The 12353-nt window shown below is 45.9% G+C and overlaps 1 protein-coding gene across 1 annotated transcript; it reads left to right on the forward strand.

Moving 5' to 3' along the window:
- Nucleotides 1-10948: 10948 nt before the first annotated feature.
- On the forward strand, nt 10949-11935 carry LOC309548353 (uncharacterized protein; the record flags this gene model as incomplete). Its single annotated transcript, XM_082248291.1, has 1 exon — nt 10949-11935. Exon 1 carries the CDS (start codon nt 10955-10957, stop codon nt 11933-11935), a length of 981 nt encoding a protein of 326 aa, XP_082104417.1. The 5' UTR covers nt 10949-10954.
- Between the last annotated feature and the right edge of the window lie 418 nt (nt 11936-12353).

Raw genomic sequence — 12353 nt, forward strand, 5'->3', positions numbered from 1 at the left:
CATCCAATCATAGAACTTCCACACAGATCCCCCTTCCAGTCTACTCCTAGGTGCACAAGCAACCTTCATCATCCAATCATAGAACTTCCACACAGATCCCTCTTCCAGTCTACTCCTAGGTGCACAAGCAACCTTCACCCCAATCATAGAACTTCCACACAGATTTCTCTTCCAGTCTACTCCTAGGTGCACAAGCAACCTTCATCACCCAATCATAGAACTTCCACACAGATCCCCTCTTCCAGTCTACTCCTAGGTGCACAAGCAACCTTCATCACCCCAATCATAGAACTTCCACACAGATCCCTCTTCCAGTCTACTCCTAGGTGCACAAGCAACCTTCATCCAATCATAGAACTTCCACACAGATCCCTCTTCCAGTCTACTCCTAGGTGCACAAGCAACCTTCATCATCCAATCATAGATCTTCCACACAGATCCCTCTTCCAGTCTACTCCTAGGTGCACAAGCAACCTTCATCCTCCAATCATAGAACTTCCACACAGATCCCCTTCCAGTCTACTCCTAGGTGCACAAGCAACCTTCACCCCAATCATAGAACTTCCACACAGATCCCTCTTCCAGTCTACTCCTAGGTGCACAAGCAACCTTCATCCAATCATAGAACTTCCACACAGATCCCCCTTCCAGTCTACTCCTAGGTGCACAAGCAACCTTCATCCAATCATAGAACTTCCACACAGATCCCTCTTCCAGTCTACTCCTAGGTGCACAAGCAACCTTCATCCCAATCATAGAACTTCCACACAGATCCCCTTCCAGTCTACTCCTAGGTGCACAAGCAACCTTCACCCCAATCATAGAACTTCCACACAGATCCCTCTTCCAGTCTACTCCTAGGTGCACAAGCAACCTTCATCATCCAATCATAGAACTTCCACACAGATCCCTCTTCCAGTCTACTCCTAGGTGCACAAGCAACCTTCCTCATCCAATCATAGAACTTCCACACAGATCCCCTTCCAGTCTACTCCTAGGTGCACAAGCAACCTTCACCCCAATCATAGAACTTCCACACAGATCCCTCTTCCAGTCTACTCCTAGGTGCACAAGCAACCTTCATCATCCAATCATAGAACTTCCACACAGATCCCCCTTCCAGTCTACTCCTAGGTGCACAAGCAACCTTCATCACCCCAATCATAGAACTTCCACACAGATCCCTCTTCCAGTCTACTCCTAGGTGCACAAGCAACCTTCATCATCCAATCATAGAACTTCCACACAGATCCTCCTTCCAGTCTTCTCCTAGGTGCACAAGCAACCTTCATCCAATCATAGAACTTCCACACAGATCCCTCTTCCAGTCTACTCCTAGGTGCACAAGCAACCTTCATCATCCAATCATAGAACTTCCACACAGATCCCTCTTCCAGTCTACTCCTAGGTGCACAAGCAACCTTCATCATCCAATCATAGAACTTCCACACAGATCCCTCTTCCAGTCTACTCCTAGGTGCACAAGCAACCTTCATCATCCAATCATAGAACTTCCACACAGATCCCTCTTCCAGTCTACTCCTAGGTGCACAAGCAACCTTCATCACCCAATCATAGAACTTCCACACAGATCCCCCTTCCAGTCTACTCCTAGGTGCACAAGCAACCTTCATCATCCAATCATAGAACTTCCACACAGATCCCCCTTCCAGTCTACTCCTAGGTGCACAAGCAACCTTCATCATCCAATCATAGAACTTCCACACAGATCCCTCTTCCAGTCTACTCCTAGGTGCACAAGCAACCTTCATCATCCAATCATAGAACTTCCACACAGATCCCCCTTCCAGTCTACTCCTAGGTGCACAAGCAACCTTCATCATCCAATCATAGAACTTCCACACAGATCCCCCTTCCAGTCTACTCCTAGGTGCACAAGCAACCTTCATCATCCAATCATAGAACTTCCACACAGATCCCTCTTCCAGTCTACTCCTAGGTGCACAAGCAACCTTCATCACCCAATCATAGAACTTCCACACAGATCCCTCTTCCAGTCTACTCCTAGGTGCACAAGCAACCTTCATCACCCCAATCATAGAACTTCCACACAGATCCCTCTTCCAGTCTACTCCTAGGTGCACAAGCAACCTTCATCACCCAATCATAGAACTTCCACACAGATCCCTCTTCCAGTCTACTCCTAGGTGCACAAGCAACCTTCATCCCAATCATAGAACTTCCACACAGATCCCTCTTCCAGTCTACTCCTAGGTGCACAAGCAACCTTCATCACCCCAATCATAGAACTTCCACACAGATCCCTCTTCCAGTCTACTCCTAGGTGCACAAGCAACCTTCATCATCCAATCATAGAACTTCCACACAGATCCCCTTCCAGTCTACTCCTAGGTGCACAAGCAACCTTCATCATCCAATCATAGAACTTCCACACAGATCCCTCTTCCAGTCTACTCCTAGGTGCACAAGCAACCTTCATCATCCAATCATAGAACTTCCACACAGATCCCTCTTCCAGTCTACTCCTAGGTGCACAAGCAACCTTCATCCAATCATAGAACTTCCACACAGATCCCTCTTCCAGTCTACTCCTAGGTGCACAAGCAACCTTCATCACCCCAATCATAGAACTTCCACACCGATCCCCTTCCAGTCTACTCCTAGGTGCACAAGCAACCTTCATCCAATCATAGAACTTCCACACAGATCCCTCTTCCAGTCTACTCCTAGGTGCACAAGCAACCTTCACCCCAATCATAGAACTTCCACACCGATCCCCCTTCCAGTCTACTCCTAGGTGCACAAGCAACCTTCACCCCAATCATAGAACTTCCACACCGATCCCCCTTCCAGTCTACTCCTAGGTGCACAAGCAACCTTCATCACCCAATCATAGAACTTCCACACAGATCCCTCTTCCAGTCTACTCCTAGGTGCACAAGCAACCTTCATCCAATCATAGAACTTCCACACAGATCCCTCTTCCAGTCTACTCCTAGGTGCACAAGCAACCTTCATCACCCCAATCATAGAACTTCCACACAGATCCCCCTTCCAGTCTACTCCTAGGTGCACAAGCAACCTTCATCATCCAATCATAGAACTTCCACACAGATCCCTCTTCCAGTCTACTCCTAGGTGCACAAGCAACCTTCACCCCAATCATAGAACTTCCACACAGATCCCCCTTCCAGTCTACTCCTAGGTGCACAAGCAACCTTCATCCAATCATAGAACTTCCACACAGATCCCCCTTCCAGTCTACTCCTAGGTGCACAAGCAACCTTCATCCAATCATAGAACTTCCACACAGATCCCCCTTCCAGTCTACTCCTAGGTGCACAAGCAACCTTCATCCAATCATAGAACTTCCACACAGATCCCTCTTCCAGTCTACTCCTAGGTGCACAAGCAACCTTCACCCCAATCATAGAACTTCCACACAGATCCCTCTTCCAGTCTACTCCTAGGTGCACAAGCAACCTTCACCCCAATCATAGAACTTCCACACCGATCCCCCTTCCAGTCTACTCCTAGGTGCACAAGCAACCTTCATCACCCAATCATAGAACTTCCACACAGATCCCTCTTCCAGTCTACTCCTAGGTGCACAAGCAACCTTCATCATCCAATCATAGAACTTCCACACAGATCACCCTTCCAGTCTACTCCTAGGTGCACAAGCAACCTTCATCATCCAATCATAGAACTTCCACACAGATCCCTCTTCCAGTCTACTCCTAGGTGCACAAGCAACCTTCATCCAATCATAGAACTTCCACACAGATCCCTCTTCCAGTCTACTCCTAGGTGCACAAGCAACCTTCATCATCCAATCATAGAACTTCCACACAGATCACCCTTCCAGTCTACTCCTAGGTGCACAAGCAACCTTCATCATCCAATCATAGAACTTCCACACAGATCCCTCTTCCAGTCTACTCCTAGGTGCACAAGCAACCTTCACCCCAATCATAGAACTTCCACACCGATCCCCCTTCCAGTCTACTCCTAGGTGCACAAGCAACCTTCATCACCCAATCATAGAACTTCCACACAGATCCCTCTTCCAGTCTACTCCTAGGTGCACAAGCAACCTTCATCATCCAATCATAGAACTTCCACACAGATCACCCTTCCAGTCTACTCCTAGGTGCACAAGCAACCTTCATCACCCAATCATAGAACTTCCACACAGATCCCTCTTCCAGTCTACTCCTAGGTGCACAAGCAACCTTCCTCATCCAATCATAGAACTTCCACACAGATCCCCCTTCCAGTCTACTCCTAGGTGCACAAGCAACCTTCATCATCCAATCATAGAACTTCCACACAGATCCTCCTTCCAGTCTACTCCTAGGTGCACAAGCAACCTTCATCCCAATCATAGAACTTCCACACAGATCCCTCTTCCAGTCTACTCCTAGGTGCACAAGCAACCTTCATCACCCCAATCATAGAACTTCCACACAGATCCCCTTCCAGTCTACTCCTAGGTGCACAAGCAACCTTCATCCAATCATAGAACTTCCACACAGATCCCTCTTCCAGTCTACTCCTAGGTGCACAAGCAACCTTCATCCAATCATAGAACTTCCACACAGATCCCTCTTCCAGTCTACTCCTAGGTGCACAAGCAACCTTCATCACCCAATCATAGAACTTCCACACAGATCCCTCTTCCAGTCTACTCCTAGGTGCACAAGCAACCTTCATCACCCAATCATAGAACTTCCACACAGATCCCCCTTCCAGTCTACTCCTAGGTGCACAAGCAACCTTCCTCATCCAATCATAGAACTTCCACACAGATCCCCCTTCCAGTCTACTCCTAGGTGCACAAGCAACCTTCATCATCCAATCATAGAACTTCCACACAGATCCTCCTTCCAGTCTACTCCTAGGTGCACAAGCAACCTTCATCCAATCATAGAACTTCCACACAGATCCCTCTTCCAGTCTACTCCTAGGTGCACAAGCAACCTTCACCCCAATCATAGAACTTCCACACAGATCCCTCTTCCAGTCTACTCCTAGGTGCACAAGCAACCTTCATCATCCAATCATAGAACTTCCACACAGATCCCCCTTCCAGTCTACTCCTAGGTGCACAAGCAACCTTCATCATCCCAATCATAGAACTTCCACACAGATCCCTCTTCCAGTCTACTCCTAGGTGCACAAGCAACCTTCATCCAATCATAGAACTTCCACACCGATCCCCTTCCAGTCTACTCCTAGGTGCACAAGCAACCTTCATCACCCAATCATAGAACTTCCACACAGATCCCCCTTCCAGTCTACTCCTAGGTGCACAAGCAACCTTCATCCCAATCATAGAACTTCCACACAGATCCCTCTTCCAGTCTACTCCTAGGTGCACAAGCAACCTTCACCCCAGTCATAGAACTTCCACACAGATCCCCCTTCCAGTCTACTCCTAGGTGCACAAGCAACCTTCATCATCCCAATCATAGAACTTCCACACAGATCCCCCTTCCAGTCTACTCCTAGGTGCACAAGCAACCTTCATCCAATCATAGAACTTCCACACAGATCCCCCTTCCAGTCTACTCCTAGGTGCACAAGCAACCTTCATCCAATCATAGAACTTCCACACAGATCCCTCTTCCAGTCTACTCCTAGGTGCACAAGCAACCTTCATCCAATCATAGAACTTCCACACAGATCCCCCTTCCAGTCTACTCCTAGGTGCACAAGCAACCTTCATCCAATCATAGAACTTCCACACAGATCCCTCTTCCAGTCTACTCCTAGGTGCACAAGCAACCTTCATCACCCAATCATAGAACTTCCACACAGATCCCTCTTCCAGTCTACTCCTAGGTGCACAAGCAACCTTCATCCAATCATAGAACTTCCACACAGATCCCTCTTCCAGTCTACTCCTAGGTGCACAAGCAACCTTCATCACCCAATCATAGAACTTCCACACAGATCCCTCTTCCAGTCTACTCCTAGGTGCACAAGCAACCTTCATCACCCAATCATAGAACTTCCACACAGATCCCCCTTCCAGTCTACTCCTAGGTGCACAAGCAACCTTCATCATCCAATCATAGAACTTCCACACAGATCCCTCTTCCAGTCTACTCCTAGGTGCACAAGCAACCTTCATCATCCAATCATAGAACTTCCACACAGATCCTCCTTCCAGTCTACTCCTAGGTGCACAAGCAACCTTCATCCAATCATAGAACTTCCACACAGATCCCTCTTCCAGTCTACTCCTAGGTGCACAAGCAACCTTCATCATCCCAATCATAGAACTTCCACACAGATCCCTCTTCCAGTCTACTCCTAGGTGCACAAGCAACCTTCACCCCAATCATAGAACTTCCACACAGATCCCTCTTCCAGTCTACTCCTAGGTGCACAAGCAACCTTCATCCAATCATAGAACTTCCACACAGATCCCCCTTCCAGTCTACTCCTAGGTGCACAAGCAACCTTCATCATCCCAATCATAGAACTTCCACACAGATCCCTCTTCCAGTCTACTCCTAGGTGCACAAGCAACCTTCATCATCCCAATCATAGAACTTCCACACAGATCCCCTTCCAGTCTACTCCTAGGTGCACAAGCAACCTTCATCCAATCATAGAACTTCCACACCGATCCCCTTCCAGTCTACTCCTAGGTGCACAAGCAACCTTCATCACCCAATCATAGAACTTCCACACAGATCCCCCTTCCAGTCTACTCCTAGGTGCACAAGCAACCTTCATCCCAATCATAGAACTTCCACACAGATCCCTCTTCCAGTCTACTCCTAGGTGCACAAGCAACCTTCACCCAATCATAGAACTTCCACACAGATCCTCCTTCCAGTCTACTCCTAGGTGCACAAGCAACCTTTATCACCCAATCATAGAACTTCCACACAGATCCCTCTTCCAGTCTACTCCTAGGTGCACAAGCAACCTTCACCCCAATCATAGAACTTCCACACAGATCCCCCTTCCAGTCTACTCCTAGGTGCACAAGCAACCTTCATCATCCCAATCATAGAACTTCCACACAGATCCCCCTTCCAGTCTACTCCTAGGTGCACAAGCAACCTTCATCCAATCATAGAACTTCCACACCGATCCCCTTCCAGTCTACTCCTAGGTGCACAAGCAACCTTCATCCCAATCATAGAACTTCCACACAGATCCCTCTTCCAGTCTACTCCTAGGTGCACAAGCAACCTTCATCATCCAATCATAGAACTTCCACACAGATCCCCCTTCCAGTCTACTCCTAGGTGCACAAGCAACCTTCATCATCCAATCATAGAACTTCCACACAGATCCCCCTTCCAGTCTACTCCTAGGTGCACAAGCAACCTTCACCCCAATCATAGAACTTCCACACAGATCCCTCTTCCAGTCTACTCCTAGGTGCACAAGCAACCTTCATCATCCAATCATAGAACTTCCACACAGATCCCCTTCCAGTCTACTCCTAGGTGCACAAGCAACCTTCATCACCCAATCATAGAACTTCCACACAGATCCCTCTTCCAGTCTACTCCTAGGTGCACAAGCAACCTTCATCATCCAATCATAGAACTTCCACACAGATCCCCCTTCCAGTCTACTCCTAGGTGCACAAGCAACCTTCATCACCCAATCATAGTACTTCCACACAGATCCCTCTTCCAGTCTACTCCTAGGTGCACAAGCAACCTTCATCACCCAATCATAGAACTTCCACACAGATCCCCCTTCCAGTCTACTCCTAGGTGCACAAGCAACCTTCATCACCCCAATCATAGAACTTCCACACAGATCCCTCTTCCAGTCTACTCCTAGGTGCACAAGCAACCTTCATCATCCAATCATAGAACTTCCACACAGATCCCCCTTTCAGTCTACTCCTAGGTGCACAAGCAACCTTCATCACCCAATCATAGAACTTCCACACAGATCCCCCTTCCAGTCTACTCCTAGGTGCACAAGCAACCTTCATCCCAGTCATAGAACTTCCACACAGATCCCCCTTCCAGTCTACTCCTAGGTGCACAAGCAACCTTCATCATCCAATCATAGAACTTCCACACAGATCCCCCTTCCAGTCTACTCCTAGGTGCACAAGCAACCTTCATCATCCAATCATAGAACTTCCACACAGATCCCCCTTTCAGTCTACTCCTAGGTGCACAAGCAACCTTCATCACCCAATCATAGAATTTCCACACAGATCCTCCTTCCAGTCTACTCCTAGGTGCACAAGCAACCTTCATCATCCAATCATAGAACTTCCACACAGATCCCCCTTCCAGTCTACTCCTAGGTGCACAAGCAACCTTCATCACCCCAATCATAGAACTTCCACACAGATCCCTCTTCCAGTCTACTCCTAGGTGCACAAGCAACCTTCATCCCAATCATAGAACTTCCACACAGATCCCCCTTCCAGTCTACTCCTAGGTGCACAAGCAACCTTCATCACCCCAATCATAGAACTTCCACACAGATCCTCCTTCCAGTCTACTCCTAGGTGCACAAGCAACCTTCATCATCCCAATCATAGAACTTCCACACAGATCCCTCTTCCAGTCTACTCCTAGGTGCACAAGCAACCTTCATCACCCCAATCATAGAACTTCCACACAGATCCCCTTCCAGTCTACTCCTAGGTGCACAAGCAACCTTCATCCCAATCATAGAACTTCCACACAGATCCCTCTTCCAGTCTACTCCTAGGTGCACAAGCAACCCTCATCATCCCAATCATAGAACTTCCACACAGATCCCTCTTCCAGTCTACTCCTAGGTGCACAAGCAACCTTCACCCCAATCATAGAACTTCCACACAGATCCCTCTTCCAGTCTACTCCTAGGTGCACAAGCAACCTTCATCATCCAATCATAGAACTTCCACAGAGATCCCTCTTCCAGTCTACTCCTAGGTGCACAAGCAACCTTCATCCCAATCATAGAACTTCCACACAGATCCCTCTTCCAGTCTACTCCTAGGTGCACAAGCAACCTTCATCATCCCAATCATAGAACTTCCACACAGATCCCCTTCCAGTCTACTCCTAGGTGCACAAGCAACCTTCATCACCCCAATCATAGAACTTCCACACAGATCCCTCTTCCAGTCTACTCCTAGGTGCACAAGCAACCTTCATCATCCCAATCATAGAACTTCCACACAGATCCCCTTCCAGTCTACTCCTAGGTGCACAAGCAACCTTCATCACCCAATCATAGAACTTCCACACAGATCCATCAATCATGTGTGGGATAGAAGTGCTTGTGCTGTGGAGGTAGACACTTTCTCATTCTATTTCCCCCTGATCTGGTTGGCTCCATGCACATATGCGTACTTCCGCCCTTACTGAGTTTGGGTGTGGGAATGCACACTTCCGCCCTTACGAAGCAGCATGGGTATAGAATAGCATGGTGCACGCCTGGTAACCACGCCCCTGATGATGTCACACCTATGATGAAACGCGTTGGGTGGGACCAGAAGTGACGTCACCATGCTCCTTGGCCATTTACTATCCTGTTTAGAGCCAACGCTGCAGCAATTGTTTGGACTTTCGAAATGTTAATTTCAACATTTTGAAATTATTACGCTATGGGAACGACATCTTGATCTGAAGCACGCCAGGATAATCGTTGTCTGCATGGTTTTGTTTGGGAAGTTATTTTCCCTACAGCGCATCTGGCTTTTCCATTAAATTGGAAGCCAATGCATTTTGGTAAGCTGCCACTCTTCGTCGTTGGTGTTGTACATGAAGGATCTGTGAAAATCGGCTCTCTCCTATGGATTCTTTGATTCGTGGAGCTTCCCTCTGTGGAATATGCTTTCCTGGGTCACTGGAAGTTTTATTCCAAAAACAATTTTTCCTTGTTTGTTTTTTTTTTCTCTGGACATTTTATTTGATTGATTATTTGGACAATTATTTGATGAATTGAAATTTATGGAAATCTATTGTCACATTTTCTTTGTGTTTTTACTTATCATTATTTGATAGTGCTGCACTATATGTATACACACTGTAGACTTCCTATTTATTTATTTTCTTTGACTACGCCCCCTCCCTTTGTTACCATAATTTGAAGTCCAAAATGTTTACCACCAGATTGCTACATTTTCTATTTCAACTTCACATTTGGATCATCTAATGACTTCACTGGCAGGTCTGATCCAAAGAAAAAAAAAAAAAAAATATCGTCTATGTACCAGTGCCGAAAAAGTGCCTACATTCTGCACATGTATCCAGCATTTTCACATACATTGTCTCCCCTTTATTCAAGAATCCAACTAGGAACTCTTTTAATAAGTCACGCCAGGGCACTCTCCTCACCCAGTGCAGAAATCCTATGTGATAAAAACAAACAGTGGCTTCATCAAATTCCTATAATGCCAATTTGCGGGTCTGAAAAACCATTACTCTTGATTTATAATACATTTTACTGGGGATGGAAATGCAGCACAGTGCACTTATGGGACCAAAAATAGGATTCTCCTGCAGAAAATTGTAATAAGGGTTTAATTATACCAGCCAATAAGCATAGCAGAAATAATATAATGCCCTCTATAAATATTTAAAAACCTATGGTACTTTTAAAATATTACAGGTAATGAATATGTATATTTAATAATGGTTACCAAAGAGAAAACCGCTTCAGCGTAGCCATATTTTATAGAATTCTGACTTTTCTTTTTTTTTTCCTTTTCTTTCTCTTTTTAGGTGGCTTGATGAACACAGTTTCTGGTCAAGGTGGCCTTCATGAGCACAACTGAGTCACCCTGGGGATGAGCCATATGGGTGTTCTGACTGAAACGCTTTAGTACAGTTCACTGGAGGAGTCCCACAGGATACAAAACATGACCATGTCATGAATACCATAAAGGTTTAGGATACTCATCAACATCGATTCCGCTTTTCAGTGTTCTTGAAGTGACAATGCTTCTAGAATAAAGTCAGATAATATCAGATACAGGATGGTTGGCACTGGAGAGAAGCCATTTTCATGTTCTTATTGCAAAAAAACTTTTACAAGAGAGCAAAATCTTATCCAACACCAGAAATTCCACAAAGTTGAGAAGTCATTTCAATGCTCCGAATGCAACAAAGTTTTCCCATGGAAGTCAAAACTTATCAAACACCAGATTATTCACACTGAAAGGAAGCCATATCAATCTTCTGAATGTGGCACCGCTTTTGCATCAAAGTCAGAGCTTATCAGCCACCAGAGGGTTAACAATGGAGAGAAACTGTATCCATGTTCTGAATGTAACAAAGCTTTCCCAGGAAAGTGTCATCTTATGAGACACCAGAGGATTCACAATGGAGAGAATCTGTATCCATGTTCTGAGTGTAACAAAGTCTTTTTAAGGCAGTCAACTCTTAACAGACACCAGATAATTCACACTGGAGCGGAGCCTTATCAGTGTTCTGAATGTGATAAAGCTTTTGCATCAAAGTCACACCTTGTCAGTCACCAGAGGGTCCACACTGGAGAGAAGCCCTATCAGTGTCCAGAATGTGACAAAGCTTTTATAGAGAAGAGTAAACTTATCAGACACCAGAGGATTCACACTGGAGAGAAGCCATATCAATGTTCTGACTGTGACAAAGCTTTTACACAGAAGACACATCTTATCACACACCAGAGGATTCACACCAAAGAGAAGCCATTCCAATGTTCTGAATGTGACAAAGCTTTTACACGGAAGTCAATGCTTATCAAACACCAGAGGATTCACACTGGGGAGAAGCCATTCCCATGTTCTGAATGTGACAAAGCTTTTACACGGAAGTCAAAGCTTCTCAAACACCAGGTGATTCACACTGGAGAGAAACCATATCAGTGTTCTGAATGTTGTAAAGCTTTTAGAATGAATTCACATCTTATCAAACACCAGAGGATTCACCGCCCTTCAGCTCCAGTAGAAGGGGGAATGTTAACAGGTAGCAACTAAGCTGCAATGAAAAAGCTTGTGGGTGTCATTTAATCTCCCGTCATCCCACAAGTTGGTATGAAAGTAAAAAAGAAATAATGCTGCTTTTAAAAAAACAAACTAAAATCTGTGACCAAACCAGGAATGGAATGCATTGAGTTTAGCTCTTATGCCCATCAGGCACACCCCTAGAAAGCTGTAGAACATTTTATCTTTTGAGATTCTTTTTGGACAACCAACCATTGAACTGTTTTCTCCATGATTCTCATCTTTCTCTTGTTTATGCAGCTTTGACTAAACATATATATTACGTTTGCATCATTCTCTAATGGAGCTTGGGGGGGGGGGGGGTCACAATTGATTTGTTTATAGATCCTAAGCTAATACATTCACAACACTGGCTCAGTACCAGAGACTGGGTAGTGGCCAAAATGTATCC

This window comes from Pelophylax lessonae, assembly GCF_965119305.1.
Source record: "Pelophylax lessonae genome assembly, chromosome: 2".
In the NCBI taxonomy this organism is placed as follows: domain Eukaryota; kingdom Metazoa; phylum Chordata; class Amphibia; order Anura; family Ranidae; genus Pelophylax; species Pelophylax lessonae.